This window comes from Benincasa hispida, chromosome 8, assembly GCF_027475165.1.
Source record: "Benincasa hispida cultivar pf3 chromosome 8, pf3_genome.v1.1, whole genome shotgun sequence".
NCBI lineage: Eukaryota > Viridiplantae > Streptophyta > Magnoliopsida > Cucurbitales > Cucurbitaceae > Benincasa > Benincasa hispida.
In genome coordinates this window covers 4,723,937-4,740,229 of record NC_143485.1, presented here as the reverse complement: position 1 = coordinate 4,740,229, position 16,293 = coordinate 4,723,937, and the positions used below count along the sequence as shown (strand labels likewise).

The following is a 16,293-nucleotide window of genomic DNA, read 5'->3' as shown; positions in this document are numbered from 1 at the left end:
AAAACACATTTCCTTTCCCTCTCCCTCAATGCAATAGACAAGAAAAGAAAAATAAGGAAGCTCAAAATAAGTATCCTTCTGCATATTTCTATGTGGGCTTTTTAAACCTGCTTGACAGCCACTCAAAGGGATGATATTCAAACTTGCGCATCGGCTCTACCATTTCACCTTCAACACACTTGGAGCCGATTCTCCTAGGAACATTAGCAACAAGGAAGAAATTGAAAGAGGGGTAAGGGTCACCCCTGTCTTAAATCTTTAGAAGCCCTAACCCTGCCCTTTGACCTCCCATTAATGAGGAAAGAGGACCAAATTCACACAATTCCAAATCTACATCATCCCTTTACAACCAAATCCTTTTTTGAGCAGGACATTATCAAGAAAATTGTAGGGCTTTTAAATATCAACCTTAAAGATCACAATCCTTCTTCCTCATTTATAATCTTTAATAGCTTCTTCATTAGCTCTTAGAGCTTGGTCAGGGAAGGATCTTTTTTAATATGTTAGCCAAAACCTCGGGAATGATCTTATAGACTCATGTAATGAGGCTAATAGGTTTGAAATCCTTAATTGTATTCACCTTTTCCTTTTTAGGGAAGCAACAAACAAAGGTTTCAGACATAGAGCTACTTAAAATTCATCGTTATGAAACTCCTTGAAGGCCCTCTCCAGATCATTCATCAAGCTGTTCCAGTTATGCTGAAAGAAAGCCAGGGAGAAATCATCCGACCTGGAGATTTATTCTATCCTCCCCTCTGTGATCCATGATTACACAATGAAACTCATACTTTGCACCAACAAAAGTGACACAAGCAGGTGCAACTGAAATTGGATCAAAACTTCGTGAAAAAATCAAAAGATAAACAAAAATAAACAAACATGGAAGGTCTGGTTTGGGCGCCTTGTTTAAAGATGTAATCAATAGGCTGGCCTTTTTACCAAATAGCAACCCGAACTAAAATCTACAACCAATTCTTCACTGAGAATGTGATATGCTTAATCTAGTATGAGAGGGTAGAGTACAAATCAGCTAAGAAAGGTGTGAATTCTTTTTACGCTAATTATTTTGTTTCTTTAATATAGAGTATAATAATAAAGTAGGTTTTTTTCTTTATAAAAATAACTTTCATTAAGAAAAAATAAAAGAATACAAAGACATACAAAAAATAAGTTCACAAAAGATGGGAGCTCCTTCTGAAAAAAAAGTAACTTCAACTCAGCAAAATAGCCTATAGGAATGTTACGGAAAGTCTTCTAAAGTAGTTGTATTTAGGTGATTTTCTTTATTATTTTAATCCATCAATCTAATATATCACAGTTGCTAATTTGATGTAGCCCAAGTATTCTCAAGGAATAATTTTCCAAGAATCAATCTTGTGCATATTTTATTGAAATGATAATAATGTTTCATACAAGAGGGGAAGCCTCCTATTTATAGAATTTTATTACAAATGAGGGTAAAAGGGGAATTACTTAGAATATTACCCAAATACCCAATTAACCACATTTTTCTTACATCATTCTACTCCTCCAAAAAGAAAACTCGTCCTCGAGTTAAAAAAAAAAATTAAATAATCAAGGAATAAAATAAACTCGTTCAGTGACATATGGTCAAACCAATCTCCTACGTCTTGAACAAAATTATTCCGATTAAAGAAGTAAATCCGAGACAAAAAATCCAATATTGCCACCAAAAGATGAACTTCTTCATCGGCCATAAACTCAAAAAAGACGTTTCCATCAAGCTCATTCAAAACCGTAATCATAGACCAATCACAAAAGAATTAGCTTCTGAAGAGAACCCTTCAAGAATCACATCTTCTTCATCATTTGCTTCAAGTTCTTTGACATTGTGGTAATCGATTTACAATGCAATCAGTGTGTTGTTCTTTCTCAATTTTTTTATTTTTGCCTCGATGTTTAGAGTTTAAATGTTCGATGTCTCTTTTCCATCTTCTATGTTGGATTTTTCTTCACTCAAGACTACTCTCGAATCAACATCTTCAAATTCTTCTTTTTCTTCTACTTCATTCGCATGATTTCTAACTCAATCACTTTCGTTAACTACATAGGTCTCAACAAGATTTTCTCCAATTGTATCTTCAAGATTTTCTATTTGAAAAGTTTCCAACCAGGATTCCTTTGTTTTTTCTTCCGTATATGGAATCAATCCATTCTTGAACTCTTGTAAATGAATTGATAATTGATTTATACTTTGAGACATTTTTCCCAATTCATTGGAGTTCTTTTGTTATTTTCTTTATATTCTCCAATGCTACTGGATCGAAGTAGTCATTTTGTTGGATTCTTGAGTACGTTTCCATCTCATAATAGGTATAGAGCTGATTCTTTGATTTTCTTGAATAGGAATCAACCTTTCTTTGTCGTGTTCCAAGACCAAAAGAGTAATTTCAAGCTTTAAACGTTATTATTGGGTTTTAAAAATCCATTCTTGATGATTCTTTAATTTTCTTCTTTCTTGATTTGAATTTTAAAGGGTTCCCCCTAAATATATGTAGGTTGTTTGGCAACGAGCACAACACTTAAAGCTCCCTCTTATGACCGGCATTGCCAAGAGTTTCCCAGTTTTCCACTGGCGGCAGTCCACTTTGGCCCAAGCGGTTGCTTTCATACCAAATTGATGTAGCCTAAGTATTCTTAAGAAATAATCATCCAAGAATCAATCTTGTGCACCTTTTATTTAAGTGATAATAATTGTTTCATACAAGGGAAGACTCCTATTTATGAAGTTTTATTACAAGCGGGGTAAAAAACCTAGAATATTATCACTTACCAATTAACCCCATTCTTCTAATATCAACGTGCCTCAAAATTCTAAAATTGTAACTAAAATCAAATCGATATATGTTTCTCAAAAACCAAAGAAAGCTTAACAGCGAGAAAAAAATGAAAAAAAAGGGTGAAAAAGATACGTATAAATACGTACATACATATAAAGCAATCAAAATAAATGAAAAATGAAACATTTCTATAGTTGTAGCCTTATATGATAAACTTGCACCTTGAGACCAAAAGACGTTCCATGCAAGTAACCTAAGCTAGTGCCAGGAGGGCTTGGGGTAACTTCGTTGAAAGAAAATGTCGAACTCGAAGCTGATGGGGAAGATGAATGGGGTCTTATCCACTGCTCACAATCCTGTGCAGCTCTTGACAAGGCTGTCTTCAACTTATCTATATCCCAGGAAGACAAACCACATAAATCAAAATTCAAGAAAGTAAAATGGCGTCATCAAGTATCTGATATATTTAACTTTGAGAATAAGACAACATAGACTTCCAAAAACTGGTCAGGGATAAACCCAAAAAGGGGAAAAAGAAGAGTGTATACAATTGAGGGAGTCTGGAAAGCCTTTTCCACCAGAAGAAGTGCTAGGCTGGCCAAAAGTCTCGTATACAAAATAGAAGAACACTTCAAACAACTGGCACATTCCCTGCTTAAAATAATCTAATCAGAAATATTTCGGGCAGGAAAAGGTTGATGACATTTAATAAGCTAACCATTAATAGGGGATACCTTGAAAAACTCAACATTCACAATCTCTAGTTTCTGCATAAGCCTTGCATATTTGTCCATGGACCTGGAATTTGGGAGTTCAAAAATATCAACATTCCAAAGTAAAAAAAAAAAATAAAAGATTCTCTTTCACACTTCTCAATATCACTAGAGATGCTTCACCTTAAAAGGCATAGAGATGATCCTGTTTGTGCTGTAATATCATCATTACTATGGTTAGAAGAGTGGTTTCGTGAAAGTTTGGGTTTCGAAATTCTGCTTGGGAGTTGACTATCTTCATCAATAAAGTCAGCTAAAAGATCTTCATCTTCATCTTCAGAAACAGTATTAGCACCATTTGCAAGATTGTCTGGATATTTAGTTGGAGAGGCATTACTCCTATGAGGACTTTCACCTACACTTCCATCCACTTCTCCATAATGGATACCATTTGGTGTGCCTTCCTTACAAGTATGCATTAGTTTAAGTAAAAATGGATTTCCACTTTTGAGCCACTGCAAAAAACCACTTCTATCCATGCCTGTACTGATTGAGCTTGTTGACTTATCTGAACGTGGGACCTTGCCATTAGATGAGTTACCCTCAGATGTAACAAACAAAGGTGCCCCATCACCAAGAAGTCCAGCAAAACTAACAACTTGAACCGTATCTGATGGCAGTGTAAGCCAATTCTCTTTTTCCATAACCATCTTTAGAGCCTAAAAACATGAAGAGTAAAATCATTGCACGAAGTACTAGTGAATTTTCACATTCAAACTTAAGAAATTGCTAAATTTGACCAAGTAGTAGAAATGTCGCTGAGACAGTCTACTCAAGTAAATTAAGATTTCCAAGTCATGCTAACGATTAATCATATCCCGGTTTAGACATAAGACATAAGAAATTTACAGTAACTACAAGATTTCCAAGTCATGCTGACCATTAATCATATCCCCTTTTAGACACAAGACATAAGAAATTTTCAATAACTACAACTGAACTGAAGGATTCCTAATTGTCACAAGAACTCTGGTTTGGTAAGCCAGAGCAATTTGTGGAAGTTCCAAGTCAAAACTACCAAACCAATAGGAACGGCAAGAAGGGGAAGAATGTTAAGCAAGAAAATCAGCAGTTCTTTCTATATTAATCACTAGTTAAGAGATCATTAAAATATTCATTGTCTCGTTAAAGTTAGCTGGCACAGGGAAAATTGCTGAGATTTTAGAAATATTGCAGCATTTAGCTACCATGATAACCATGACACTGCATGTATAAACAATTGTAGACCGAAACCATGCAAAATTGAGCAAGAAGGTTAACTTACGTGCATACTCTGCTTATGGAAAGCAACATAATAGTTTTCACATACAGTCTTCAACTTTTGCCTAAATTCAACTGCTTCAACTCCACAGAAGGCTTCTCCAGCCAATATGAAGACATTGAGATCTTCGTAGTTTTTCAAGAATTGATGAATGCTCGTCGAACAAACAGCAGCAGAAGAAAGAAGTACCGACACGCGACTAGTAGTTAGTTGCCAAAGGTTCTTACGGCCTCTTTGTAGGGTTTGGGAAACAAAATGTATAGCATCTTTTCTCAGATGATACCAGGGAGAACCACTGGTTGATGCTGTACTGCTATCCGTCCGGGACTCCCTATTGGAATCACCCCCATCCATGTAAACAGAATTTGTAATTCCTGTACTCCCCATTGAAGAGACATTGATTGTCAATTCCTCAGTATCTCCTAAATTAATGTCATGATTATCTTCTGGTTGCTTCATGCTACGAGTTTGTTCAATTGAATCCTGGATGAAAAACAAGCTTTATAAGATAAAAATTTTAAGTGCTCAACTGAAAAGCCACCTAATGAAGAAAAGCGGGCAATGATGAAATATGCTTCTAACTACGAGCACTTCAAACAACAATAGTAGTACCAAAAAAACAAATAATAAATAAACAACATAAACCAAAAATAACCCACTAGGTCAATAGGCAGCTAGCCCAACCCATGGGGTTCATTTCCTTTATTGGCCCTTTTTCGACACTAGGGGTCCTATGGGTTAATTCGCCTTGAATAACTAACTACCCACGATAAAATATTCAACTTACGAAATTCTTTTTTTTTTTTTCATTTTCCACCATGACTCAACTAGGAATTTCAAGAAAGGGGAATCTTCACGAATGATTATTAAAGATTTGATCAAATCCTTTTCTAAATTCTATTTCCATTTGTCTGGCTTAGTTATTAATTAGGGGTAAGCAAGGAAGACTGAAAAACCAAGCATCAGCCGAATTGAAGGCGGGCGGGCGGATTTGGAGTAGGGGTGGTCGGCGGACGGTTTTGCACATAACAAAACCGACCAGTCAGCGACCTACGAGCCTAAAGAATCTCAGACCAACCAGATAGACCGTGTATACATATTTGACAGGAAAAAAAAAAAAACCTTAGCGCGCTGCCCAACGTCTCTCTGTACAGCCATAGAAAATTGAAAAAATGCATATAAAAAATGTGAAACCATGGAAGGTTTTAAAAACCATCCATGGTTTCACTTTATAGGTAATCATTACCTGTTTAGGTATCATTACCTATTTTAAAAATATATTTTTATTCTTTTTTTATTTTATTGTTTCATCTTCTTTTTAGTTTCTCTCTTCCTCATTTTTATTTTTTCTCACCTATCTTTGGCCAATCTCCTTCATCTCCTTCATCTCCCTCTCTTCTTTCTTCTTTTCCTCTTCTTTTCTCACTTTTCTTTTCTTCCTTCTTTTGTAGTTTTCTTCTTCTTCATTCTTCTTTTAACTCTTTTCTGCATTCAAGCTTTTGATCTTCTCTTCGTTTTTCTCTTTCTAGCTAGCTCGGCGGAGACATGGAATCGAGAAAATCAACTGGCCGACCAAGCAGTCGGTCACTCGGCATTGCCATATTCGTAAAAAATCGGCGAACACCGAAGATATCGGTGGCCAGCGTTGGTCTCAACCCAAAACCGACGCCACCCAACCGATGATCACTCCTTTCTTATTCTAGAATTATACTTTTCATCGATAAATTGAAAAGAAACAAGAAAGTGGAAACATCCATCCAAAGAAGACTGCTAAGTGTAGACTGAGAACATAAAAAGAAAAAATTCTCGTCAATTGGCTGATTCAGTATGACGTGATCTAATCCACCTGAGACAATAGAGAATCCACTCTCTCCACCTTTACCCAAAACCTTTTGCTTGAAGAATCTTGTAAGTCTCAAGACATGAGACCCCACAATATAAAGACAAAGCAACTTGTCTGTATCATTACAGATGAGTTGTAGTAAATTGAAATTATCATCATCTATTATTCTTGTAGTTTCTTCTATTGTGAGACCCTACAATATATGTAGGGCCTTCAGGAAATCTCAAGTAACCAAGTGCTAGAGTTGGCCACTGACATAAAAAAGCTCTCCTGAAAAAATCAACCCAACAAGATATGTATTCCAAACCATATGATTTAAGTGGAAAAAATGAGCAATAGTAGATATGGTAATAGACCTTGGTATCCAGTTGGAAGCTTAAGATTTGATAATATGAGCACATCAAGGTAAATAAAACAGCTAGTGTTTTTAATAAACACAGCCTAAACTTCGATTCAGGTATCCGAAAGCATAGATCACTGTATGTAAGCCTGCAATTGGATAAAACAAGTTAAACGTCCTTATTTCACATACTGAATGAAAGACTCAGCAATTTCAAGAACTTTACCTACTATTTTGTATATGTACATCCTGATCCTGCAAAGAGAAAAAAACCATCTTTGAATACTTCTTTAATTACGTATCAAGGAAATTATGTAGAATCTCAATTGAGAAGGGTAAAAAAAAAAAAAAAAAAACTCAAGTTGATCTTTTGTTCCAACTTACTATTTTTATCAGTATGGTTAATAGAGTCTTCATATCCATTTAACTCAATGTATGCATTTATTATTAAAAATGTAGATTATTAAAAGTGGAATGTATGACATGAGAAAAAGCAACCTCAAGTCCAGCAGGTGGGTTTTAAACTAAATGCTACCTATCAAAAGGAAAAAAAAAAAAAACAAAAATCTTTTCCACGTAGCTTTCTGCGTTAATTTGTATTCCACTTATATTTCAATGGAGACCAACTTTAGATAGTGCAAATATGCCAAGTAGAAAGCGATTTTGAACTATTCACATAAACCAGTTCCTCAACTTGAATTACACAAACGGACCTCTTGCACAATGTCTTTCAAGGCAGAATGGGTTTCTGATATAACTTCCTGCATAAAAAAGCTTTGTATCTTTTCAGCGAGACCGGAGACATCCCCTATTAGTGCATAGGCATCAACCACCTGTTCATAGTGACAAAAACCAGATAACTTTAAACAAAGCTTCATTGAAGAGAAAAATAAGTTCAATGATTAAATCATTTGCAATTGTTCTACAATTACAAAGAGTGAACATGCCACTTGTCTTGGTTCGTTTCATTCAGAAGGTTGCTGGAAGAAGAGGTAATTAGTGACTTCCAGTTTTGATTGTCTTCTTATCAGATAAAAGAGTGAGTTCTCAGCCTGACTGTCGAAGTTGGAGCTTAGATTCTTTCGGGAGATTTATAGTAAACTCTCTCTCCAAGCATTTGACAGTCGGTATTACCATGGATAAGCTCGTTATTAAAGCCTAGTGGAAGTTTAAATGCCCTAGTTAAGTGAATATTCTTGTGTGGGTAATAATTTTGGGTCGTTAAACTTCTCCTTCACTCTACAAAGGAAGCTCCCTTCTTATTGTTTATCTCCTTGTATTGGTCCTCTTTGTCTACATGATAGTGAAGGGTTGCACCATCTATTTTTTCAGTGCTGTTTTTCCAGATCTTGGCGTTTGTTCTCCATTTTTCGCATTCAGTGGGTTTTGGTGACTGCTTTAAGGCTAATGTTATTCAGATTTTGGTTGGTCATCATTTGAAGCCAAATTCTCATCTTTTCCAGTCTAATGTGCTGAAAGCTATCCTTGATGAATTTGGTTTGAACGTAATAGACGGGTCTTTCAAGTCAAGCCTTCTTCGTGGTCTGATTGTTTTGAAGTAGCTCGGATTAAAGCTTCTTCTTGATGTTCCAAGTTTTTTTTGTATACTTTTGGATAATTATCATTTTTGAGAATTATTTAGCTTTTAAACCTAAGGATTTTGATGGAAATTGCATACATTTAATCCTTTTCATAGAAGAATCCAGTTTAAAAATAGCAAATAATTCATAGATGGCATGTTTAACCTTAAATGTGAAAAAAGAGTGAATTTAGCAAGATTCTCTTTAATTCTGGTGTATTTTTGCAGAAAATTTGCTGATTCCAAAATTGCTGACAGGATTCCAGAAAAGCAAATTGCTGCAGCAATCGGCCACAGCAGAAAATTAATTTCATATTCAATCTCGAGGCTAAAATTAAGGGATTCTCGCCTCCAATCCTTGCAAATTAGGACAACCATGAGTCTCCCATAATCTTCAGCAGCCTCCATCCTTGGGACTCTGTAAAAAGGCCTCAAAAGCTCTCCAAAGAGGCATTCAATTATCCAAGAGTCTACATTCTTCCTTTTTCTACACAGAAAAAAATTCTGCACATTTCTCTTTGTTTATTTTACCGTTTGTAGTCGATTCTTGAAGTCACAAGCTAATGTATTTGTGTCGATCCAGTCCCATTTGAAAGTCTTGGGCTGTAAATTACCCAATTCTCCTTGAAAAGGGTTGAATTGAGTAAGATTGAATTAGATTCACAGCTTTATTCTTCAAGTTTCTTTTTTGTAATTTTTTTAGAGCTTTTATTTTTTCAAGTCTTGTCTTAATTTCAATCTTATGTTTCCAGTAGCTTATTTTTTGTAATTTCATTTCATTTTATCGAAATTATCGTAATAAAATAAATTTTAATTCATCTTGTGGCTCCTTTGTTTTCCTTTTAGATTAATGTTGCGAGTTCAAATTTCTTTTCCTTTTTTTTTTTTAATTTTTGTTCACATCATCTCCTTTTATCAATCCATTCCATACGAAAGTTGGAATGTTAGGGCCAGATTTTCACTTGAAAAAGTTTAAATCCAAGACCGATTGAGGGGAATATGTGTGAATCTTTTCTAGTTTTCGCACTAATTAATTTTCTGCACATTTTTTTTTTTGGTGATCTTTCACTAATTTCCAGCAACTTAATTCACTGTTTTGGTTGAATTTTGGTGCCTTTTCCTACTAATATTTCATAAATATTCATTGCACTTTCCTTTTTTAAGTTTGGCTACCATTAAAATTGTTTCCTTGTCATTTTACCATTTAGATTTTAGTGTCATTACCTTCCTTATAATTTTTTTTTATTTAACATTATGTCCATCTTCTCCAATTTAATTTTGTGTTTTATCATTTTAATTATGAACTAATTTTAATTGTGGGAGTTTAAATATGTGATTGTCAATAATATAGAAATAAAATCCTAATATGTAAAAGTCTCATTAAAATTTAATTTTTCAATGTCAGGTTTGTTTTTATTGATTTATAAATTTATTATTATTTGAGATTGATCACCTAAATTAATATACTTAAAATCTTGTCTAATACTCAAAGGGTTAGATTAGGTTTGGAACAAATAAAAGCAATATAGGAGAGGAGCTTAGACATAAGACCTCGCCTTCGACCGTAGACATAGGGTGAGACCTATAAAATCAAAGGGTTGTGTGTTAAATAAACTAAGTTACATTAGCCATAGAAATATAGGTTCAATGACTTAGCCTCTTAAAGATACTTCATAGAAGGTCAAATAGGTGTAGAATCTGATTTACCTTGAGCATTGGGTGATTAAGTTCAAATTATATTTGCATATTAGGCCATAACTCCTTAAAGTAAGGCATGATCGTATTTAAACTTCCCTTTTTCTCATAATTGAATTTTTTATCTTTTAATTTTTGTTTTTACAATTTCAAGACCCATTAAAACAATTTGTGTGGTTACTTGCTTACTAAGTTGCAATTTTGAGGAAATTTTATGTTGTTTTAAGAATTTTGTTGAAAACCCGTTCCCTTGGGAGACGACTTGGAATTTTTCCAATTTTTTATTACTTATCGACAGTGTGCACTTGCACTCAACTGAAGACTTTCTTCCAAAAGGTTTTCAAAATAGCAAAAGCGTTTTCATTGTATCACTTTTCTATTCAAGACTTGTGTTTAAACTGAGTCGCATTTATTTTTTCAGCATAGGTCTTAGGTTTTGCTAAAGTTATGTTTTTATTCTTTTCATTTTTGTGTCATTGTATTTTGAGCAAGACTCTAAGTTTTGTTTCCTTTTCAAATAAAAATGCTGTCTGCCAAAAAAAGGTTGATTGTGTTGATGTTGTAGGGGATATATGTGTTGCTTTTGCAATTGCCTCTACTTTCAGGGTTGTTTTTGACCTTATGAAATATTTGGTTTATGACTCTTTTGCAGAAGCATTTGAAAGTCCTTTTTCAGTAAATGATAGAAGGAGTTCAGTTGAAGTATTGCAATCAACAATATCAGTAGTTAGTACCCTCCAATTCCTCCTAAATGTCATTCCTTTATTGAGATTTTCGGACTACAAGTGAAAGAAATTACATATCAATCACCACAAAGTAAGATCTAATTGTGTTTCATTTGCCTATAAAGATTGCCTTGCAACTTTACTTTTGGTTTCTTATTTCTTTTTGTAACTTTTGTTTCTTAATTTCCTTGATTTCGTATTTTTAACCGCAAGTCTCTTTTCATTTTTGTAATGGAAACTGTTTTATCCTTTTCAAAAATAAAAGGAAATAAAATGTTGATGGAAAAGTTCAACATAGAAAAGTTCATCCACAGCCCTCAAGGAGATAGTACAGGACCCTCAATTCAAATAAAATATGAAAGGATTTTTCAATGCTCAAGGTTGAGTAGTAATCGTCTGCTTTCAATGCTCAGGATTTTTGGTTTGAAAGGAATCAGTGCGTCTCTCACTAAGCCTATGGCTTGAAGGGATCGTTTTGACAGTGCTAGCCTCACAGCCAAATCTCTACTTGAACTGGAGAACCCTAATTTGTCCAGAATAATCTTTTCTTGGATTGTATTCTTGGCCGATTATGCATGTATTGTTGTTGAATTTGTTTTGTTGGCTGTTTTTTTGTTGATCTCATCAGGATTTTCTGAGGGTGATATGGGGTTGTTATCATAGTTGTTTCTTTTGTTTTGTTCTCTTTTGTATCTAAGTATTTTACTCTGAGCGATTGTCTCATTTCATTAAAAACATGTAACTTATTGTGTTTCATTAAAGTTAGGGTAGTTTTGCAATTTTAATTTTAAGTTTTTATTTGAGCTGTTTTCAAATATAGTAAAATGAACCAAAATATTTACAAATATAGAAAAATGGCATTATCTATCAGTGAAAGACACTAATAAACACTAATAGACTATGATATTTTGCTATATTTGAAATTATTTTTTTAGCAGTTTTGTCATTTAAAATAATTTTCCTTTTTATTTTGTATTTATTTAAGATTTTATTTTACTTACATTATAAGGTTTAGGATAGATTATTTTCCTTGTATTGTTAGGTTTTATTTTCCTTATATACTTTTGGGATTTGTTAGTCAAATGCATAATAAAATATAGAAAAGTTTCAAAACAGAAATTGAATGCGTAAAGAATGAACAATTGGGGCAAGGAAAAAGAAAAAAACTAATTTCTATCACAATAAAACAATCCTCACGGTTAAATAGGCCTCCTTCTTGAACTCCTGGCAGACTTCTATCAAAAGTGAATCCAACTTTTGCAGGGTTCTTCCAAGCCAAATCTACAATATTTTGTAAAAGAGATATAAATCATCATAAATCAGTTATTATACTCTTTAGAAGGTTTCCATAGGAGAAAATATATAAATTTTTGCAACTATAAGGCTCACTATCATTGAAAATACTCACCTCAACGCCACGGCTCATCTCCTGAATTACTGAAAGCTCTGAAAAACTATCCAATAGCTGCAAATACTCAGATAAGACCTGAAACGCCTGTATAGCAGCCATGTTCGGCAGCACAGCTAGAAAAGTTAATAAGCAGACATCATTACCCCATTGAAATGTTCAATAGTCGGCTACTCACAGTTCAGTTTAAAAAAAAAGGGACTAATAAGAAGCAAATCATGAAACCCACCTTATAATAATTTCCCTCTTCAACAAGGGTCTCGAGCATTGATTGCATGTCCACAGCATGACGAAGCTCACTCAAAACTGGAAGCATGTCCTATTTGCATTACTTTGTCAATGAAAAGTTTATTACTTGAAAAGAAAAGAACGGAAAATTAACTAAATAAATCAAGCTGGAAGTATATACTATTTAGTATTTAGCATACCGATGGATATTTTCTTATTCTTCATTTTAATTAGTCGTTATTCTTGTTTTACATTCCTTTTTGTTCTTTTTTGAGAAACTTGTTTTACATTCTATGGATTGTAAGGTTTGTACGTACTTTTTTTTTTCAATAACAGTGAAATGTATTAAGGGTTGACCAACTTAGGGGACGGGTAGAAGCTTCCTTAATGAAATAGAAGATCATTCGAAGGTTCCTCCAAAATTTGAATTGTGCCTTTAATGAGAAATTTTGCTTGAAGTCAGCTGGAATTCGAAGGGTCACAAATCCATTCAGTTTTGAAGCATTCGGAAACCATCAGACTCAAGGGTGCATATTTCTCTATCTTTCAGAATGATTGAGTCAACAAAAAAAGTAGTAGATGCTCTTTGGGAGTATAAGGGAAGAGAATAGTTGAGAGACATGACAGTAGATCTTGGCCTTTAGATGCTTCTGGTGTGTTTTTGGTAAGGTCGGATTCAGACATTTGAACTCTTCTTCCCCAATGGATGGTAAGTTGCACAAAAACTTATGGCATTCAAGCTGCCCAAGGAGAATCAATATTATAATCTGGGTAATGATTTTTGGATCTCTCAATTGTTCACTTACTATTCAAAGGAAGCTGCCAACTCATTCTCTCTTGCCATCAATTTGCCCCGTGTATGCAAAATTCTGAAGACAGCCAGCATTTATTCTTTGATTGCCAATATTCTTTGAAAATGTGGAGGAAGTTGTTTGCAACATTTAATCTACAATGGGTTTTTTTAGCAATGGTTTGAAGAAGAATGTGACTCAGATTGTAATTGGTCCTTTAAAAGCTCAAACACTTCTATTGTGGATTAATGCAGTCAATGCAGTTTTGTCGGAAATTTAGTTTGAGAGAAATTCAGCATATTTTTCAAGACAAATCGCTTCAATGGTTTGATCTTTTTGAGATTGCTCAAGTCAAAACTTCTTGCTGCTCCCTCTCCAAGATCTCTGATTATTCAGTTCAAGATATTTGTCATAGGGCTGTTTTCAAATAGGAAAATGAACTAAAATATTTACAATTAATAGCAAAAGATCATAATGATAGACACAGATAGTAGTCTATTACTGTCGACCGCGGTCTATCACAGATAGACTGTGATATTTTGCTATTAGTTGTAAATATTTTTAGCAGTTTTGTCATTTAAAATAATTTCCCTTTGTCTTAATTGGTATGCTTTCATTCAGTTTATGTAATCATGTCGTTATGACATTTAATTGTCTATTGTAATTGTCATATTTTGTTTTGGGATGTAATGAGGGTGGTATGGGTGTGTCAACCTAGTTGAGATAGCCGTATACACGTGTTGATCCTTAGTTCTAGTTCTTAATATTTTGATTGTGTCTTTGTAATTCAAGCATTAGTCTCTTTTTATTTCATCAATAAAAAGTGTTGTTTCCGTTTAAAAAAATAATTGCTCTTTGGGAGTTGAAAGATTTTATGTTATCTCTGATAATTGTGTTAGTAGTATCAATGAGGAGTAGTTTGTTTCTTTAAATCAAGAATTGGCAGCCGAATGGTTATTTGGGGAGTCCTGTGAAAAAGGGATATTAGCACACTTTTCGAAAATGGTTTCTGGATGTTATTTTCTTTCAGACAGCAGATTGTTACGGCTTGGTGGGAGTAAGCTTTGTGGACTTGGGTCGCCGGCTGGTCAAAAGGAGAGCTTTCCAGTTATTCTTATGTTCAGAGCACCACCTAGAAGCATGTTGTACACTACCACCAAGAAGCAGCTATCTTTATTCAAATAATAACAAGCATCTAATGCTTAAAAATACAAACCCTAAAAGGGTAAAGAAAAGATAAAGAAATAGAATTAATAAGAAATAAGAACTTCCCAATTCATACAAATATCTTGCAAAGAGAGCTGAAAAAAGATGGAAAAGAGAGCACCATTGAGAAGCTTTTAACTTCACAAATCTAACTAATTACACCATGTTTTCTAGACATTGTGGAGGATACGTTTGAGAGAACTTACTCAAATCCCTCCCCATTGAGTTGGGATAGAAGTCCAACTCCACCAAACTAGAAGATTGCGGTGTTTAAGTTGCCCAACAACTCCAAATGAAGTCCCTCATCAATTTTTCAATAATAACTCTAGGAGAGCCTTTACCAGGAAGAAATAGTAAATAGATAGACGACTGAACTCCAATTGGGCTAAGGTAAACCTCCCACCTTCAGATTTAGTTGTTTATTCTAGCCAAAAGATGTCTTCCACTTATCTACTTAGTTGGGAGATGTCATCTTCTAATTATTCTACTTCAACATCAATTTCCATTCATCCACCTATGACTCGAATCTATTCCAAACAACCATCTCTAGGCATATGTCAATGGTAGATGGCTCTTCAGCCTTAGATTCAAGACGGTGGCCATTGCTCCTTTTTAAACAAGAAAAGCTTACCACTGATCTTCCTAGTACTCTTTTGAGCACATATTCTGCTTCTTCTTCTATCTTCCAACTCCCCTATGACAGTTTGTGTGTGTAGTGATTCAGCTTTTAACTAAGCTTCAGCCTTGGTGTTGTGATCAAGTTACCCTTCATATGGCGTCTAAAACTATATTGAGTTACTGTCATTTCGAAAATGAGAAGATGCAACATATTTTGCTATCTTTGGAATCCATGAAAATTGGAGAGTAGTGTTATTTTTCAAAAGGATACGAAACTTTTCATTAAGTAGTAATTAAAAGAATATCTGTACATTAAGTACTTTTCATCTATACGAAACTTTTCATTTAGTACTTTTCATTATTTCCCCCAATTGGTGTGTCCTTTGCAAATCAGCTGAAGAAGACCTTCAACACCTATTCTTCAACTGTATTTTTGCCTTTAATTGCTGGAGAGATTTCCTCAATTGCTTCAACACCTCTTGGGTCTTCGATAATTCATTTAGAAGCAATGTGCAACAACTACTTTCTGGTCCATCTCTCAAGAAATACTCTAATTTATTTTGGATTAATGGGATAAAAGCAGTGCTGGTTGAAATTTGGTTTGAAAGAAACCAAAGAGTGTTCGATGGTAAGGAAACTCCTTGGTTTGCTCGTTTTGAGGCGGCAAAGCTCAACGCTTCTCTTTGGTGCTCCCTTTCTAAATGTTTTGAAGCCTACTCCTTACAAGACATAAGCTCAAATTGGCAGGCGTTCTTACAAATGGAAGCTTAGTTGAAGATCCGTTGGATGTGGCAGCAGATTTAATTTTTCTTTTGTAATCTCAATTGTTTTAATTTCCTTGTTGTATTCTTAGTTCTTTGCAGCTTCAGTTTGTGAAGCTTTTACTTGTCTTTTTCTCATTAGTATTAACTTTTTGCTAGCTTTAAAGGCTCATCAATTTTGTTGGATATGATGAGGGTGCTATGGGGTGTCAACCTAGTTGAGATGCCCGGGTGCACCTACTGATCCTTTGGTTTCTTTCTTGG

The 16,293-nt window shown here is 34.4% G+C and overlaps 1 protein-coding gene across 3 annotated transcripts in view; it reads right to left on the bottom strand.

The window, feature by feature from the left end:
• The window catches only part of LOC120083748 (coiled-coil protein), an 80,876-nt gene that overhangs the window by 36,507 nt on the left and 28,076 nt on the right, over positions 1-16,293 (bottom strand). For all 3 annotated transcript variants that reach the window (XM_039039605.2, XM_090316204.1, XM_039039606.2), the window contains 11 exons: positions 12,655-12,744; positions 12,426-12,512; positions 12,215-12,298; positions 7,732-7,851; positions 7,245-7,273; positions 7,035-7,167; positions 4,839-5,318; positions 3,698-4,233; positions 3,536-3,599; positions 3,350-3,452; positions 3,023-3,192 (listed from right to left, as the gene is read on the bottom strand). In XM_039039605.2, coding sequence (XP_038895533.1) covers positions 3,023-3,192; positions 3,350-3,452; positions 3,536-3,599; positions 3,698-4,233; positions 4,839-5,318; positions 7,035-7,167; positions 7,245-7,273; positions 7,732-7,851; positions 12,215-12,298; positions 12,426-12,512; positions 12,655-12,744 — 1,896 coding nt within the window. The remainder of the gene's footprint in view (positions 1-3,022; positions 3,193-3,349; positions 3,453-3,535; positions 3,600-3,697; positions 4,234-4,838; positions 5,319-7,034; positions 7,168-7,244; positions 7,274-7,731; positions 7,852-12,214; positions 12,299-12,425; positions 12,513-12,654; positions 12,745-16,293) is intronic.